General features: G+C 38.5%; 1 protein-coding gene across 2 annotated transcripts in view; it reads right to left on the bottom strand.

The window, feature by feature from the left end:
* Nucleotides 1–20,157, bottom strand: part of LHFPL3 (LHFPL tetraspan subfamily member 3) — a 712,959-nt gene that overhangs the window by 187,991 nt on the left and 504,811 nt on the right. For both annotated transcript variants that reach the window (XM_060196374.1, XM_060196373.1), the window contains exon 2: nt 16,906–17,142. In XM_060196374.1, the coding sequence (XP_060052357.1) occupies nt 16,906–17,142 (237 nt within the window). The remainder of the gene's footprint in view (nt 1–16,905; nt 17,143–20,157) is intronic.

Below are 20,157 nucleotides of genomic sequence, written 5' to 3'. Positions count from 1 at the left end.
TGATTTCTCTTACCACTAAATTCAAGGTTCAGATTGTGTGTGCAGTAAATCAGAAAGGAAAAGTCAGTGGCACGCATAAACATAGCACTTGCTCAGTATCAGCTAGCTGATTGACTAAAGACATGGTTCAGGAGTGATAATGTTGGCAGTTACAAGGCACTCTTTCTCAGAGTTTAGATATTTAAATATGTTGCTCTAAAATAAATGTGCCAGCAATTAAAAGAAAACTCTCCCACCTCATTTATCATTCTGATTTATCCTTACTTCAGATCTCATTTCTCACTTTTTCATAGTCGTGATCTTATGTAACACTAATAGACTAACTGATATTTTTCTATAAGCTGATTTAAAAAAAATCCTCCCAGCTGATGAAACCTTGCGTGTCAAATTGTCCTTGAGATGCATCATCTTTCATTGGTGCAGGAGTATGCAGGCTGTCAGGAATCAGCATTCTCTCTCTCTTTATCCTTACAGAGGTAGAACCAACAAAGTACTCCCATAAAGCTGCAAATTTAAGATTGGAACTGAAGCTCAGAAATAATCTAGTACCTCTAACAATTAATGTCCTCTGCAAAAAGACAAAGCTTGTTCTACTCCTTTTTAATTCCCAGTATGTATCATTGGGCTTTGTACACAAAATGTTTAGAGTCAAACACTACAGTTTTGTCAACTGATCAGCACATAGCAAACACACATTACACTTTTTTGATTGCTTTAATGAGGCCTACAAAAGTGCAGTGATTTGCTTACAGAGGCAGTTACAGTATATTATTTATTATACATATTTTGACTATATAAAAATACATTTCTGTGTAATGTGAATGGAAATTTATTTCCTGTACTATAAGTGAAGTTAAGGGACAACTGCTGCCATATACAGAGCTATGTTAAATGGGGATATTTGATTATTTGCATTTTTCATGGATTGGTTTAATCAAATCAATAACGATAAATGCTCAATTTTATTGAACACTTACTCTGTTCCAGAAACAGTGGAGATAACCGATAAGTAAGATAGATTTTGTGAGGCACTAATAGAGATAATACATGTTTCTGCAAGTAATCTCAGCATTTATTTACCTCAGCAATATATTTTTTTGCACCATGTTCTTGCCTACTCTGCCTGATGTTGATAACAACTATGTTTCTATACATCAAACTCAGTCCAAGTTCTGCTTTGTGTTTCCCTTTTTGTTCTTCTTTCTTTTTTTTTAAATATTTTTTATATTTATTTCTTTATATTCCCTTTTCTTGCCTTGTTTTGTTGCCCTTGTTTTTTTTATTGTTGTAGTTATTATTGTTGTTATTGATGTTGTTGATGTTAGGACAGAGAGAAATGGAGAGAGGAGGGGAAGACAGAGAGGGGGAGAGAAAGATAGACACCTGCAGACCTGCTTCACTGCTTGTGAAGCGACTCCCCTGCATGTGGGGAGCCAGGGGCTCAAACCGGGATCCTTAGGCCAGTCCTTGTGCTTTGTGCCACCTGCGCTTAACCCACTGCACTATGCCCGACTCCCTTTTTGTTCTTATTTCTCAGCTTGAGCCCATGGGTGAGATCATCCTATATTCATCCTTCTCTTTCTGGTTTATCTCATTTAACAGGATTCCTTCAAGCTCCATCTGAGAAGGTGAAGAAAGTGAATTCATTTTTAATAGTTGACTAGTATTCCACTGTGTGTACAGACCACAAATCTCTTGGCTACTCATCATTTTTAATAATTGAGTGGTATTCCATTGTGTGTACAGACCACAGATTTCTTAGCTACTTATCTAGGCTGGAAACACCTAGGTTGTTTCTTGTTGCTATCATTTTTGATGAATGACATTCTCACAGGGTTGAGATGGTATCTCATTGTTGTCTTTATTTGCACTGCTTTGATAGTCAAAGACTTGGAACATTTTTTTTCATATGTATGTTAGCCTTTTGGATCTCTTCTTTCGTGAATATTCTGTTCATATCTGTTGTAACTTTAACTTAAAAAAGGTTTTGGGGGAGCTGCGGTGTGTGAAAGGATTCACAGCAGGGAGCTGGGAACGGTTTAAACAATAAAAGGTTTTATTAGGGCGAAACAGGTAAAAGGCAAAACAAGCAATTGTCATCAGGGATTAAGAGTACGCTAGGTCCATGAAGTCTGAGTATAGCTATCAAAAGTTTAGTCCCATAAGATAAACAATTTTTAGCTGAGGTATAGGTTGCTCATGACAGTAGAGGGGTCTTTAAGGTTTACCAGCTAGCAGAGTCACATGTGTTCAGTTCCCAGGAGAAATAGCCATGGCGGATACCTAGAGCACCTCCGTCGAGATGCTTCTGACCAGGAGAAGAAGCAATAGCCAAAAAGATTGGCTTGCTCCAAGTCTGTGCCTTTTATATATTTTCTTATGTCTCAGGCTGACGTCATTTATATGCTAATAGTTACAAACTCCTGTTGGGGTGAAAACACATATTCTCTCCCCATTTTTGGATGGAGTCATTAAAAAAAAAATCTTTTTTTTTTTTTGCTGAGTTTGGTGAGCTCTCTCTCTCTCTCTCTCTCTCTCTCTATCTATCTATCTATCTATATATATATGGCATGCAGTGATCTCCCATTCTTTAAGGAGTCTCTTTTTGGGTGGTGGTTTCTTTTGCTGTGCAAAAGCTTTTTAATGTAGTCCCATAAGTTTATTTTTGTTTTTGTTTTCCTTACAACTGGACTTGTGTCAAGAAGCTGCTTATAAAATTTAGATAGAAGAAGGAGTCAGGTGGTAGCATAGCGGGTTAAGTGCACGTGGTACAAGGCGCAAAGCACAAGGACTGGCCTAAGGATCCCAGTTCGAGCCCCTGGCTCCCCACCTGCGGGGGAGTCACTTCACAGGTGGTGAAGCAGGTCTGCAGGTGTCTATCTTTCTCTCTCCCTCTCTGTCTTCCCCTCCTCTCTTCATTTCTCTCTGTCCTAACAACGACAACATCAATAAAAACAACAATAACTACAACAACAATAAAAAGGGCAACAAAAGGGAAAATAAATATAAAAATTTTTTAAAAATTAGATAGAAGAGAGTTCTGCCAATATTTTCCTCTAAGTATTTGATAGTTTCTGGTCTAACATCCAAGTCCTTGGTCCATTTAGAGTTTACTTTTGTGTATGGTGAAATGTAGTGGTTCAGTTTCATTCTTCTGTATATTTCAACTTAATGTTTCCAACATCATTTGTTGAAGAGACTCTCTTTTCTCAATTTATTAGTATGGACCCCCTTGTCAAAAATTCGATGTCCATAGGGGTGGAGGCTTAGGTCTGGGCTCTAAATTCTGTTCCACTGGTCACTGTGTCTATTTTTCTTTTAATACCAAGCAGTTTTGATTACAATGGCCCTGTAATAAAGTTTGAGATCTGGGAGTGTGATGCCTTCAATTCTGTTCTTTTTTCTCAAGATTTCTTTAGCAACTCTAGGCCTTTTCTGGTTCCAGATAAACATTTGTAGTTTTTATTCTTTCTCTTAAAAAAACTTTCTGGAAGTTGCAAATGCTACTCTGATTACATCCTGACTTCCCTGAGCAGAGGACCTCACCAATGTGTCCTGGAACTTCACCTTTCCAGAGCTCTACCCCACTAGGGAAAGATAGAAATAGGCTGGGAAACCACTAGCTTTTTCCAAAATGGAGACCCAAATCTTCATCTACAATATTCCTGCCTTTAGGTTCATGACTATTCGACAATTTGTTCTGCTTTATACCTTAAATCTTTTTCAATCACCAGGGTCCAGATGCTATCATGATGCCAGCCTGACTTTCCTGGGCAGATGATCCTGCAATGTGTCTGGAGTCCCGACTCCCCAGATCTCTGCCCCACTAGGGAAAGAAAGAGACAGGCTGAGAGTATGGATTGACTTGTCAATGTCCATGTTTAGAGCAGAAGCAATTAAAGAAGCCAGACCATCCACCTTCTTCACCCCATAATGACCCTGATATATATACCAGAGATATATCCTGATATATACACCCTGATATATACATACCAGAGGGATAGGAAAGCTTTCAAGGAGGGGAATGGGATATGGAGTTCTGGTGGTGGGAATTGTGTGAAACTGTACCCCTCTTATTCTATGATCTTGTCAATATTTTCATTTTATAAATTTTTTTTAAAAAAAAGAAATAGAATGGAAAATAAATTGAATATCTGGAAACCCCAGATCTGAGATTCCTTCAATCTAAGCACTTAAGATTTCAAATTGGCAACCTGATTGAATTTTAACAGCAACCGGAATTGTTAAAACATTTCTAATGGCTTTTTCTTTGAAATGTTAAATCACCTATAATCTTAGACCAGGAAAACCAGAAGTAACTGTTTTTGTCAGTATATAAGATATAGCTATTTGGCTGGGGCCTTAATCGGGGAGTCCTGAGATTCCTAAACAGACATGATGGGCCTAGAACTTGAATAAATCCCTCTCTCCATTGTTACCGGTCATCTCTATCAGGAACAACACAATAGACCCCTTTGTGGGCCCCCATTGGACCTTGCCCTCAACTTGGATCAACAATGGTAAAGAATGTTCCATCCCCCGAAGGGAGGCTGGACAATATACTCTATGCTACACCTGAGGAAGATGGGTCCTGATATTGGGGCAGCTTGGAACATTCCTACTTATGACCACAGAATGTGAGCTCAGATCTACAGGGATGCAGAGGTCACATAGACTCCTAAGCTGAATATAGGCCCCAGATCAGATCAAATTCATGGTTTTTACAATCAACAATATTTATACCCCTTTCCCATATTTGGGAGCTACTTTCTTCCCTGATCCAGCTTTCTGGTCCTTCTGCCAGCTATGACATCATCTCCCCAGAAAATAATTAGGATCCACCTGCATATCAGATTTAAGGCTTAGGCAAAAAACAACAACAACAAACACTGGTATAGCCACAGGCCCTTTGGAATATAACTAAAATATGCCTACTAACTATCTATAAAATGGAGGACCCCCCCAAATCTTTAACTGCACTATTCCAGCCTTTAGGTCCATGACTGGTCAACAATTAGTTTGTCTTTGTATGTTAACTCTCTTTTCAACTACCAGGTTCCAGAAGCTAACAGGATGCCGACCAGACTTCCCTGGACAGACAACCCCACTAATGTGTCCTGGAGCTCTGCTTCCCCAGAGCCCTTCCCCACTAGGGAAAGAGAGAGGCAGGGTGGGAGTATGGATTGACCTGTCAATGCCCATGTTCAGCGGGGAAACAATTACAGAAGCCAGACAGACCTTCAACCTTCTGTACCTCACAAGGACCTTGGGTCCATACTCCCAGAGGGGTAAAGAATAGGAAAGCTATCAGGGGAAGGGATGGGATAAAGAGTTCTGGTGGTAGGAATTGTGTGAAGTTGTACTCCTCTTATCCTATGGTTTAGTCAATGTTTCCTTTTTATAAATAAAAAACAAACAAACAAACAAAAGAAAAGGATTCCTTCCCCCCCCCAAAAAAAAGATATAGCTATTTGGAAATAGCATTACATATATAAATCATGGTGAGGTCTTTCATGATACAGCAAATCCTAACTATGGGATTCTCAAAGTAAACCAAATTCCCAAATAACTTGGCTATAAAAGTAACTATTGCCTTCTTAAACTCTAAGACAGCAGGAACCTTGCCCATTGTCTATAAAACCCATATTTCTCCCAGCCCTGGAACCTCTGGGCATTGCTCTTTTTGCTTCATGCTTCTCTTGATCCATACCATTTGATACTATTTCTGCTGATCTCAGCTAAATCAATGCAACCAGTACCACCATGACATGTTTTACTTCAGATTGTGTCCAGAGTTGCCAAGCATGGAATGTCAACCCTTCAGCTGCATTACTTTGGTGAGACCTTTCCTAGGTCATAGGATGCCTTCATTCCACTTCAGGTGGTGCACATCCTAATAAAGCCACAGAACCTAGATATAGACCAGGGCCCATGAGATAGAGCATATTAAGTTAGCGGAAAATACATAGCGTAAAGCAAAAGTGCACAATAGTTTGCAGTGACTCAGTACGTATAGAAAGGAAGTAGGAAGACCTAACAATGATACTTTAAAAAAAATTAATTACTTAATCAAATAGTGTCTACTTAGACCTAGCTACCCTACTCACCTACTTCCTATTTCGTTCCCTCCATCACTCTAAGGCTAACATTACCAGACAAAGTAGGGACTACAAAAGCTGGATAAGGGCAAGAGGTCGGCATACCTTACTGATGGCTCTTTTGGTCACAACCAGCCCACCCCATCATCTGGGGCCCTAGTCAGGGAATCCTGGGATAGACATAATGGCCCTAGATCTCTAACAGATAACTCTTTCCACTGTCACTGGTAATCTCTATAAGGAACATAATAGACACCTTTGTGGACCTTTACAGGACCTTGCCCTCAGTGTGGAACAACAATGGTAGGGACTACACCACTCTTTGAAGGGAGGTTGGGTCAACATACTCTTCCACTCAAGGAAAACTGGTCCTGAAATAAGTGAAGCCTAGCTATGACCACAGAATTCGAGCTCAGACCTACAAAGATGCAGAGGTTACACAGGCTCCTGTGCTGAATATGGGCCCCAGATCAAATCGATGAGGTTTAAAATTAACAACATTTGTATCCTCTTGCCATATTTGGGAGCTACTCTCTGCCCAGATTCAGCTTTCTTTTTTAATTTTTTTGTTATCTTTATTTATTTATTGGATAAAGACAGCCAGAAATTGAGAGGAAAGTGGGTCATAGATAGGAAGAGAGACAGAGAGACACCTGCAGCCCTGCTTCACCACTTGCAAAATTTTCCCCCTACAGGTGGGGACCAGGGGCTTGAACTCAGGTCTCTGTGCACTGTAATGTGTGCGCTTAACCAGGTGTGCCACCACTCGGCCCCCCCAAATCCAGCTTTCTAGTCCTATTTCAAAATCTGATACCATCTCCCCAGACAATACTTCCAGTTCACCTGCATGTCAGCTGTCAGAATCAGGTAAAATTAACAAAGTCTTGGGCCCCTTGGAATATACTTAAAATAGATATCTAGGTTTTTTCAAAATGGAGACCACAAATTGCATCTGCTATATTCTTACCTATAGTTTCCTGCTTACTAAATAATTTTTTCTGCTTTATATCTTAATGCTTTTCAGCCACCAAGTTGCAGATACTTACCATGACACCAACCTGACTTCTCTGGGTAGATGACTTTACCAATATGTCCTGGAACCCCACCTCTCCAGACTCCTACCCCATGAGGGAAAGATAGAAACAGACTTGGAGTATGGATCTACCTGTCAATGCTCATGTCCAGCAGAGGAGCAATTCAGATGCCAGACCTTCCGCCTTCTCCACCCCATAATGATCCTGGTTTCACGCTCCCAGAGGGATGAAGAATAGGAAAGCTTCCAGTGGAGAGGATGGGGTATGTAACTCTGGTGGTGGGAATTGTGTGGAATTGTACTGCTTTTAGCTTACAGTCTTGTTGATCATCATTAAATCAATAAGAAAAAGGAAGACAGAAATAGGTTTAGGATATGGAGTGACCTGCCAATACCCATGTCCAGCAAAGAAGGAATTACAGAAGCCAGACCTCTCACATTCTAAGCCCCCAAAGGAATTTTGGTCCATACCTCCCAGAGGGAGAGAACTGTTAGGGGAAGATGACCAGAAGGCTCACAATTATATCAGGACTCAGAGAAAAAGAAAAAGAAAAGGCATTCAGAAGTAGCAATGATGTAGGTGTTACTTAGAAAGGAAGAGAAGAGATTAACATAAAACATAGGCAAATATATATAAATATGGATAGTTATAGAAATATTTACCCATATATGTGACCTTGGGAGTACTACTGCAGTTTCCAATGAAGGGAATGAGGACAGAACTCTGGTGGTGGGAACAATGTTATCTCATAATTTTGTCACTCAATGTTATATCATGAATAAAAAAAAATTAGTGGGACCTTTAAGGAGATTGAATTATATTTGTATATGGCTCTAGGGAAAATAGTAATTTTGAAGACATTAATTCTTCCAATCCATGAACATATCTTTCCACTTTTTTGTATCTTTTTCTGTTTCTTTGAATAGTGACTCATAATTTTCAGTATACAAGTTTTTTACTGCTTTTGTTGGTTTATTCCTAGATATTTTATTGTTTATGCTAATATAGCAAAAGGGATTAATTTCTGGATTACTTTTTCTTCTAACTTAGTGCTTGCATAGAGGAACACTTTTTGTATGTTAATTTTTTAGTCTGATACTTTTATATTGCCTGAAAATTTCTAAGACCTTTCTGCTGGGTTCTTTAGGTTTTTCTATGTATACTATCATAGCATCAGCCAATAGGGAGAGTTTGACTTCTCTTCCAATCTGTATCCCTTTAATTCCTTGCTCTTGCTTGATTGTTATGGCAAAAACTTCCAATACTATGTTGAATAGTAATGGTGATAGGTTGCAGGCTTATCTAGTACCTGATCTGAGAAGGAATGCTTCCAGATTTTCACCACTGAGTATGATGTTGGCTGTAGGTTTGCTATGTATGGACTCCACTATCATGAGGTATTTTCTACCTATTTCCATTTTTGGGTAGCATTTTGATCATGAAGGGATGTTGAAGGTTGTCAAAGCCTTTTTTCCATCTACTGAGATAATCATGTGGCTTTTCTTTATTGATGTTGTGGATCACATTTATTAATTTACATATATTGAACCAGCATTGCTTCCCTGAGATAAATCCCACTTGGTTGTGACATGAAATCTTTTGAATATATTGCTGTATCTGATTGGCTAGAATTTGGTTCAATACTTTAGCCTCTATGTTTACCAGAGATATTGGTCTGTAGTTTTCTTTATAAAAATTATTAGTTATTTAATAGTGATCATCATGATTGTGGGACAAAAGGGGTACAATTCCATACAATTCTCAACACCAGAGTTCCACATCCCATCCCCTCCATTGGAAACTTCCTATTCCTTATCTCTCTGGGAGTATGGACTAAAATTCTTTATGGGATGCAGAAGGTGGAATGTAACTTTATTTGTTGTTGTTGTTGTTGTTGTTGAAAATGTCAAAATAATTCTGGCCACTGAAATATAATAGAAAACGATGGAGCATGCGACAGTCATTTAAAGTCAGCAGTGCCTTTGCTCAGATTTACACACTTCTAAGTGGAATTCCACTAGTTAGGGAAAGCACAGAGGACAATACTAACTTTGAAGGTAAAATTTTAAACTGGGTGCCAGAGAGTACCTTCTTTGAGCACAGTATAGTACATTCATGATCTCAGCATGTATTTTTTGAATGGACATCAATCTTGCAAATTTGGGTGTTTTCCAAATTACATCTAATTATGGAGAGAAAATAAAGGAAATATTCTCTAGTAACACAGCCATGAGTAATTCCTGTAAAATTCCACCACTTTCACCACACATTTGGTTATCCTCTTTTCTCTCTTTCTCCTCACCAGAGGTAGCATCCTGCTCTGCATTCTTGGGTGGGTAAAGGATGGCAGTGACAATAAGGCTATGCACAGACATCCAGCAGGACAAAGGAAACTATGCCCCTTGGCAAATGTGTAACTTTAGCTCGTACAGACACAGTAACTGGTTCTAAGTACGTGTTTTAGCTGCAAGTAGAAGAGAGCTAGCATTGGACAGACATTACTATAAGGAGGCATATTTCAACTTAACAGAAACAAGAACTTTCTAGGGATATAAAATATTAAATGATAGAATGACTTTCTGATGAGATAGAATAGATTCGTTAATTTATTCATCAGTTCACTTTTTCAACAAACAATTATTGAGTGACTACATACGGAAGGTATTGTTACAGTTGCTGGAGATACAGTAGTGAATGATAGCTTTCCTGTCTCTGTGGAGCTTTTATGGGAGAAGAAGATAGTTAAGAGAAAGAGGTACATTTATATTGGGTTAGATGAAATATATGTGCATGTCAAACTTTAGATAGAATAGCTAACATTACATTTGAGTAAAATCCCAAAAGGTATAAATTATGTAGTTTTGCTTTCCTTTTTCCATTTTTTAACCTGAGATCTCTGCACTACCTCCCAGCCCTAAAATGATCTATTTTAAAGGCTGATGTCCATCCTCTAGTGTATTAAGTTTTGACTTAATAACTATGTAAAAACTACCAACTGAAAATAAGATCAAACCATACTTGCACAAGACTGACTGCTCACATTGAAAGCAATAGTCTCAGCATCTGTTGGGTTGTTGGGAATATCACGAGGCATTTTTGCATAGAAAATCAGAGAAATACAATCATGATTTTTTCAGCAACCCAGTATTAAATATTGACTACATCATATTCTGTAATATAAAGAAGAACTTGACATCTTGTGTAAAATGATTTGTGCTTGAGACTTGGATCCATTCCTTTCTAGCTGTGAAAATTTAGACATGTTTAACTCTTCTGAGCTTTTATGACACGTAAAACCGGAATAATAACTATTTCATTGATCACTGCAAAGATCAAATAAAATGTTATATGATAAAATTAGTAACAAGTAAAACATATAATAGATACTATTTATTGGAGACTGCTTTTTTAAAATAATTTATTTCTTTATTGGGGAATTAATGTTTTACATTCAACAGTAAATACAATAATTTGTACATGCATAACATTCCCCAGATTCCCATTTAACAATACAACCCCCACTATGTCATTCATCATCTTTCATGGAGACTGCTTTTATACATATGCTTCAACTGAACTTTGCTAGAACTGAACTTTGCTGGTTCTGCAGAGGAGGTAGAGCTGGCTATTACATTATTATCCCTTATTCAAAGAAAGTGAAACCATAGCTCTGAGATATTAAAGAACTTGCTGAAAGGCCCATAATAAAGATGTTCTTGAGATCAGACCAGAAACAAAGTTTTTGGTTCTGACATGGGATTCTTCCCACTGTGAAGGACACCATCTAGTTTTGGAATCCAGTGAGACAAAGAAACTCTTTCTTCTTCTTCTTCTTCTTCTTCTTCTTCTTCTTCTTCTTCTTCTTCTTCTTCTTCTTCTTCTTCTTCTTCTTCTTCTTCTTCTTCTTCTTCTTCTTCTTCTTCTTCTTCTTCTTCTTCTTCTTCTAGCGTTTTCCCTTCTTCCGTAGCCAGTCAACAGCGTCAGGTTGAGCCTGATGTAAAGTTTCTAGACCTCCTTTGAATCTGGAGAGGTGGCAGTCGTTGACTATGTGGGTCATAGTCTGTCTGTAGTCGCAGGGGCAGTTCGGGTCGTCTCTGGCTCCCCAGCGATGGAACATAGCGGCGCACCGGCCATGGCCTGTTCGATAGCAATTGAGGAGGGCCCAATCATAACGTGCTAGGTCAAAGCCGGGGTGACGCTTGCAGGGGTCTGAGATGAGGTGTTTGTTCTTTACCTCAGCTGACTGCCAACTCTGTTTCCAAGAGACTGGAACAGAGAAGTTCAGTGTAGGCATAGGGGACCAGATTGGGTGATGACACGTCAAGCGTTGGACAGGGTGGGTGAAGATATCCGCGTATATTGGCAGGTCCAGTCGAGCGTAGATGTGGGAAATGAACTTAGATGATGCCACATCCCGACGAGTATCTGGCGGGGCGATGTTGCTAAGAACTGGCAGCCATGGAACCGGGGTGGAATGGATGGTTCCAGAAATGATCCTCATGGAGGAATATAATTTGGAATCGACCAAGTGGACATGGAGGCTACGGAACCATACTGGGGCACAGTATTCTGCAGTGGAATAGCATAATGCCAGAGATGATGATCATAGTGTGGAAGCGCTCGCGCCCCATGAGGAGCTGGCCAGTCTTGCAATGATGTTATTCCTTGCGCCCACCTTTGCTGCAGTTTTTATGAGATGTTTGTGAAATGACAGAGTACGATCGAGAGTAACGCCAAGATAGACTGGCTGGGCTTCATGCCGGATTCTCGTATCACCAAGCTGCACATTAAGCTCACGTGAGGCCGAGGCATGGTGTAGATGGAAAACAGATGATACTGTTTTTGCCGTGCTAGGGATTAGTCGCCATTTTTTACAGTAATCAGATATCAGAGACATGTCTTTCGTTAGTGTTTCCTCGAGGAAAGAAACTCTTCTGTAGTCAAAGTTTCAAAACCTGACTCATTCCACTCTTGGCAGAGTGAATGAATGGAGCTGTGACAATGTGATTCAGAGGGAGAGACATCTTGGGCATCCTAGAGCTCTTGACCATTATTATTCCCCTTGTTTAGTTATCATCCCTGAATGGCTAACATATCCACAAAAGAACTTTTAGTGTAGTCATTATTCTGGGATAGCTCTGACTGCTTTCTCAGAGTAACTTTAAGGGACACCTCTGAAGGTGTTCCCAGAACTGGAACATTTTAAAACTAGAAGAAACCTTAAATGCCATTTAGACAAGTCTGAGTCTTTGAATGAGGAAACAATCGGTTTAATCATCTTTTTAGAGATAGGCAGAGAGAGAAAATGAAAGAGACCAGAGAACTGAAGCTTCCTTCAGTGTGATGTGGGCTGGGTTCAAACCTTGTTCTCAAACATGGTAAAGCAGCCCATTATCCAAGTGAGTTACTTCAACAACCTGAGGAAACTTAATTTTGGAACTATTAAGTTGTATGTGCTAGTCTTTAGGTCACATCAGGCAGTACCAGCACCACATTGCTGCTCACATTACAGGTAAGACATGGCATGGTACCATAAATCGAGTTCCAAAGGAGTTTTTGTAAAATGAATTTTTCTAACCCCCCCTACTACAGTATTTAAAAGCCTAAGCTTCTTAACATATGGTAACTGAAGTCACCTCTTGGTGGATAATCATGTTTTCTCATTTACAGTTTAAGTGCTAGAAGACAAAATGACTTTATAGCTGCTCATGAGAGGACCCAGTTATCTGATAAGGCAATTCCACAGAACATGTACACAAATACCAAAATAGACTTCTTTATGAGTGGTGTCAGATAAGGAAAGAGATATTTGTGGCACAGGAGCTCTGGAAAAATGTAATTATTTATCTTTTTACAATTAATGAATGAAACTGAAAATGAAGCTTTTATTTCCAATCCTTTTTATCTTGATGAAACTTTAATTTTACATAATTAAATTGACTTCACAGTTCAGTGTGTTAAAATATGCAATTAAGCAGTATATCAAGGTTAAATGCTTACTGTTGTTGGCTTATTTAGAAATCAAGCTGCCAAACTTCAAAACAAGTCTGAATATCTGCCCACTCACTATTATCCCCAAAGCCAGAGACAGCACACTGTTTGGCCTGCAAGTTTAGTTTCCTAAACTTCGAGCAGGCAACTGAATGTATTGTATGTACCAACACCTGCATAAAGTCAGTTGGATACATAAGAAATTTTCACTTTTCAGCTTTAGTGGGGATTTGCTTTTTATTTTTCATAAAAATATGGTGAGAGTTGATGTACCTCCATAGATGACTTTCTCCTGCAGAATTTACCTCTAAGACAACACTCACATCTTCAAAGTTGTTAAAAATTCTTTATCTCAATTTTGTATTTGAATATTTGTGGTAAATTTCAGCTGTGAAAGAAGAGCCACACATAAGCATGATTTCACTGCTCTAGGCTGCTCTTCCTCCTTCTCCTTATTCATTTTGCAAATATTTGTATTAGAGATTTAACAAAATTGGAATATTTGGGGACAATTTTCATTCAAACCGAGAGAGAGAGAGAAACACAGATCAGTACCAGATCTGCTCCCAGTGCAAGTAGCCCTAGCATATGATACCAGAGTTCAAACCTGGGTAGTACACATAGCAAGGCAGGCATCTAAGTTGGTGAGCTATCTAACCAACCCAACAAATTGATTTATTATTAATTTTTTATTTAAAATGTTTTGGATAGGACAGAGAGACTGAGAGAGGTGAGGAAGACAGAGGTGAGCGAGAAAGATACCTGCAGACCTGCTTTACTGCTTGTGAAAAAACCACCTTCTGCAGGTGGAGACCTGGGGGCTTGAACCAGGATCCTTGCATGGGTCCTTGAGTTTAGTACTATGTGTGCTTAACCCGGTGTGCTACCACCCAGTCCCTAAAAATTAATTTCAATAAGATATTCCCCCACCTTAGGGATCTAGTTCACATTGATGATATTTTGCTTTGGTTGTTAATAGCACTTGAAAACTGTTAAACTACTGTTTAGTGGACCTATGATCACACAAAAACACACAGAATTACTGATGTATCTTTCCTTAAACAATCTAACTTTGACAGATGCAGTACTGAACAAGTGTTTAAATAAAACCAAACAATAAAGGTTACTTTGTCCAACACCTGTAAATCTTGTACCATTTCAAAAGTGATAAAACATGCAGGTTTTATCACTTTTTCTACAAGGCTTAGAAATCCTGGTTTGACTTTATACAAATCCCATTAAATAAGGCTTTGAAGTACCTGCTTATTATAGCTGTTGATTTTCAACTTTTCAGAGTTACAGACGAAGGAATGTCAATTGTGAAATAAAAATATGCAACTTAAGTATGGCATGATGCTTTCTGGTACTTTGCTGGATTTGATTTGATACAGATAAATTGTTACTGGTTTTAGTTTTTTAGATCCAATAGAAGAAACCATGTACACAGACAAGAGGGACATCAAATTAATGCATGTGGAAGCACTATAAGTCTGTAATTTGTTGGGAACTGGGAGAAAGCTCACCTGGTAGACTGTGCATATCACAATGCTTGAGGCCCTGGATTGAAGCCCTGGAACCGCACTGAAAACCATGGATGACAGCAAGGGACCTCCATGGATGATGGAGTGGTGCTATGGTATCTCTCCCGTTTATCTCCCTTCCTCTCTCTGTCTCTCTAAATAAAAATGGAACATTTGAGCTGCAAGGCCATTTAGTGATATTGTGTGTGAGACCTCTGTTCACCCCCCAGCATTGCATTAAAAAATCTTCAACATGATTCATAAAGTGTATTTATTATCTTCATACCATTCTTTCTATTTAGAAATGGCATAAAATTTAAGAAGGAAAAAGTTGCGTTTTTAGGAAGTGTCAGCACCATTTTCCTGTGAAAGGATTATTTTTTGCTAGAATCAAGTGAACAAATATGTAGATGGCCTATACATCAGGGAGACAAAGGGTTTGTAGATAGCGGCTACACTTTCAGACTTCTCAGTTTTACCTTTTTGTAGTTCATAGTTTACAAACACAATCAGTGATAAATATAAAGCTTGCTACAATATTGTTAAAAGTAACATCCATGTAGATATTAACATATTCTTCAATCTAGGTCTGCTGAAGCACTGAAGAGTTCCTGAAGCAGTGGTGCACCCAATTAAGTGTACATGTTACCAAGCTCAAGGACCCGGCTAGGAGCCCCTGCTCCCCACCTGCAGGGGGCGCTTCAGGAGCCGTGTAGCTGGTCTGCAGGTTCTATCTTTCTCCTTCTCTATCTCCTCCCCCCCTTAATTTATTTTTGTCCTGTCAAATAAAATAAAACTTAAAAAAAGAAAGAAAAGAGTTTCTGCAGCTAGTAACTACTTGAAATAAGCTAAATTTTCTTTTACTTTATGCCTCCAGAGTTATCGCTGGGACTCAGTGCTTGCATTATGAATCCACTGCTCCTGGAAGCCATTTTTTCCCTTTTGTTATTGTTGTTGTCCTTGTAGTTATTGTTATCATTGTTATTGTTGTTGGATAGGACAGAAAGAAATTGAGAGAGAAGAGGGAGATGGGGGAGAGAAAGATAGACACTTGCAGATCTGCTTCACAGTCTGTGAAGCAACCCACCCCGTGCAGGTGGTGAGCTGGGGGTTCGAACCAGGATCCTTGAGCCTGTCCTTGCACCTCATGCCATGGTGCTTAACCCACTGCACTACAGCCCGACCAACCTAAGTTAAATTTTAGATTGATAATTCCAGGATAAATTTAGGTCTCAATCAGGAATGAAAACTAGAAGCAATTAGAAGCAATAGTTACTCCATTAAAAGTGCCGATAATAAGTCCAAAGGGAAAAGTTAAATGAATCTAAGTCTATAACAAAACAGAGGCAACATAGTTCTCTCTCAAGAAACTGATTATTTAGAAATCTGAAAAGAAAACCAAAAGAATCATCCTGAATACTTACTTACTAGCTTTACTGACATACCATAATATCTAATATTATTAACCAATTGAGATGCTACTTTCTAAGTACTCCAGAATGTATTTTCTTTTGAAAATGAAACTGAGAACTTTTAATGAGATAACACATTTAGAAGTTAGCAATTAGGCAACAACTGAGATTTTTAACTGTAAGTAATTGGAACCACTATTGGTATTTTTCTCTGAAAACACAAGTCTAGATTCAGATAAAACAACTGTGAACAAAACAATAAAGATATTTATAAATAATATTTAGAGACATCCCAGGTATATATTTCTACCTGGGAAATAGCTGAAATACATGGTGAAGAAACACTCTCCATGTAAGTTGTATCACAGGTATTAATTTAGTCAGGGAGGAGAAAAATTAGAAAAATGTATTTAATATTGGATCAGAGATTCAGGAAGGTAATAATAAAAATACTATGTAATTTTAGGGGCTAAGTGGTGGCACTCCTGCAATCCTGGTTGAGTGCACATGGTACAATGCACAAAGACCTAGGTTCAAGCCCCAGGTCCCTATCTGCAGGGAGAAGTGCTATAGGTGACCCTCTCTCTGCATCTATCCAAAACAAATAAATACATAAATTTGGAGAAATATTACATTTTCATTGTAATCTATATTACAATTTGATTTTAATTTAATATTATATTTTAGTTTTAAATAACTTCTAGAGCCTAGTGAAAAGTTTGGGACCCAGACAACATCTTAAAAGTACAGCAAATTAGATTCTCAGTGGTTCCTGATAGAAAAGAAGGGGAGTATCACTTTTTTTTTTCACTTTAAGTTCTGAGGTAAGAGTTACCCAAAACAATCTTACCTTTGTTTTCTGCCTTCAGCTCTTCTGCCATCAAACTGTCTTGTCGGTTACCAAGAACAAATGCCAGAAACGAGAGGATCAGGGCATCCAAAATCCCAATAATAGCCAGGATGTATGCCCAACGAACTGAACAAGCCCCAAGAGTGTACTTGTCGGTTTTTTCTCCACACATTCTTTTTACTTCATCTGAATCCCAGCCATCAGGAAAAATCATACAGCCAAGCACAAGGCAGGCAGCTATCAGAAAGAAAGAAAGAAAAAAAAAAGGAGTTAGAAATTTTATTTTTTAGCAAATATTACTATTATTTATTTCAGTATTAATGAATAAAATGACACTTCAAAATCAAGGTTAACATGAAGCTGCATTAAAATAAAAGCCCATGAGTCATACAAAGGAATTCTTAGCACTACTCCAAGACAGGGTTTTAAAAATTATAACTTAAAAGAACAAATAACATTAGTACATTTTCCTACTTGCTCTTGGACTCTAATATAGGAAGCTTTGTAAGTGCCATAATTTTAGTACGGTGGCATTGTCTCTTGACAAACATGTACTTCTTTTTTATTTTATTTATTTTTATTTAATTAGTGGTTTAATATTTATTTACAAAGTTTAAGATAATAGGGGTAGAGTTCCACACCATTCCCAACACCAGATTTCTGTGTCCCCAATCCCTCCAATGGAAATTGCAGTAGTTTGACCAAGGTCACAGATGTGGGTTGACAATTATTTCTATGACTATATTTTTATATATTTACCTTTTTTTCCTATGGTCCTATCTTCTCTTCCTTTCTAAATTACACTTATACCTATTACTACTTCTCAAAGTCCTTCCTTTTTTCCTTCTTCTCTAGATCCTAATGGAGTTGGGTTTCAGAGCCTTCTGGGACTCTTCCCTTACATTTGTCTCCCTCTGGGAATATGAATCAAAGTTCTTTATGGGTTGCATAAAGTGGGATTTCTGGCTTCTGTAACTGACATACAGAATTTTTATGTGAATTTGTGGAAAGGCTTCCATTGCTAAGGTCATATGGAATCATAACTATGCAGAGTGACAATTCAAAGCTGACTTTGAAAAGCCATGACAGTAGTTAGATAAGGGGCAAGGATAACATGGAAAATACCAAAGTGTATATTGATTTTTGAGTCATGGTAGAAAATAATTTCTTTTTTTTTAAAAATTTTTTATTAAGAAAGGATTAATTAACAAAACCATAGGGTAGGAGGGGTACAACTCCACACAATTCCCACCACCCAATCTCCATATCCCACCAACTCCCATGATAGCTTTCCCATTCTCTAGCCCTCTGGGAGCATGGACCCAGGGTCGTTGAGGGTTGCAGAAGGTAGAAGGTCTGGCTTCTGTAATTGCTTCCCCGCTGAACATGGGCGTTGACTGGTCGGTCCATAGTGTGACCTCCTACACATATACTCAGGCATTCACAGTGAAGAGTTTCTTGAAACCATACCTACCACCTGCAATGCACTCTGATATTTCCTATACTCTATTCTATTTCAATTCTGAAAGAGCTGAAAAACACTGCAATACAGTGTGGCACCACAGAGCTTTTATGGAAATTCAGAAATTCAAGGAAAATACTTATATTCTATTTCCCAAATATCACTGTGGTAATCATATGAACACTTTTGTAAGGATGTTACTTTGAAGATAAAAGGGATAAGTAGCTATTGTTGCTGTCTCCATGTGAATTATTTTGAGGGTAAATAATGGAGCTTCTTGAAGAGGTAGATAAATTAATTAATTAATTCACTAATTCATTACTTCACTAGTTCAACTGCTTATTAAATATTTTTTATTTTTTTGCCTCTAGGGTTATCACTAGGGCTCGGTGACTGCACCACGAATCCACTGCTCCTGGAGGTTATTTTTTTTTTCTTCCTTTTTTTTTATTTAAGAAAGGAGACATTAACAAAACCATAGAATAAGAGGGGTACAATTCCGCACAATTCCCATAACCCGATCTCCATATCCTATCCCCTCCCCTGATAGCCTTCCCATTCTCTATCTCTCTGACAGTATGGATCCAGGGTCGTTGTGGGTTGCAGAGGAGGTTATTTTTTTTCTCCTTTTGTTGCCCTTGTTGATTTTTATCATTATTATTATTGTTATTAATATAGTTGCTGTTGGATAGGACAGAAAGAAATGGAGAGAGGAGGGGAAGACAGATAGGAGGAGAGAAAGATAGACACTTGCAGACCTGCTTCACTGCCTGTGAATCAACTCTCCTACAGGTGGGGAGCTGGGAGCTCGAACTGGGATCATTAAGCCGGTCCTTGCACTTAGCGCCATGTGCACCCAACTCACTGCGCTACCGCCTGACCCCCTGCTTATTAAATATTTCTTATGACATTGCAGGCACAGTTCTTGGCACTAAAGATATAGTGTTCACAAAAAGAAGCATGATTTTTTTGTTTTCATGGAGTTTATACTTTGTCAAGAGAGAAAACAAATAATGAGTAAGCATGCAGAAAAAATAGATACATGTTGTGAAAAACAGCTTAGAGAAATCAGTAAGGGGCAGGGGAGATAGCATAATGGTTATGCAAACAAACTGTTATGCCTGAGGCTTTGAGGTCCCACGTTTAATCCTTGGCACTGCCATCATCCAGAGCTGACTAATGCTCTGGTAAAAACACATACATACATAGTAAATACATACATACATACATAAAGTATGTGTGTGTGTGTGTGTGTGTGTGTGTGTGTTTGTGTGAGAGAGAGAGAGAGAGGGGTAAGGAGGAGAGAAGAGAAGAGAAGAGAAGAGAAGAGAAGAGAAGAGAAGAGAAGAGAAGAGAAGAGAACAGGAGAGAAGAAAGGGAGATAGGAATCAGTAGGGAATTTTCTAGAGACCATAGTCACAGAAGGCTTCTGGAGGGAGTTAGTGGGGGAGATAATTTAAGCTTAGGCAAAGCACCAGACAACAGAATGTACGAGAGTCCCAACATTCAAAACGACCTTGGTTGTGCTTGAGGAGTTACAAGATAATAAGTGACTGGGTTGAAGTGATTATATTAAGCTTTCAAGAGAGGCAGGGCCTATGCATCAAGACATGTCATAGTTTGTTTATAGGTTATGCAATTTAGGAAGATTGTGATGGCACAACCAAATGTGAGTTCTGTGATTATCAAGACCAAACAACTGAAGCTGGCAACAAGTGTTACCATAGATCTCTTTCCTCACTTTACTTATTGAATAAGCTGGAAGTATATCCTTAGCTCTCCTATTTTTT

Source organism: Erinaceus europaeus, chromosome 8 (genome assembly GCF_950295315.1).
Source record: "Erinaceus europaeus chromosome 8, mEriEur2.1, whole genome shotgun sequence".
NCBI lineage: Eukaryota > Metazoa > Chordata > Mammalia > Eulipotyphla > Erinaceidae > Erinaceus > Erinaceus europaeus.
This window is presented reverse-complemented; position numbering and strand designations above follow the sequence as displayed.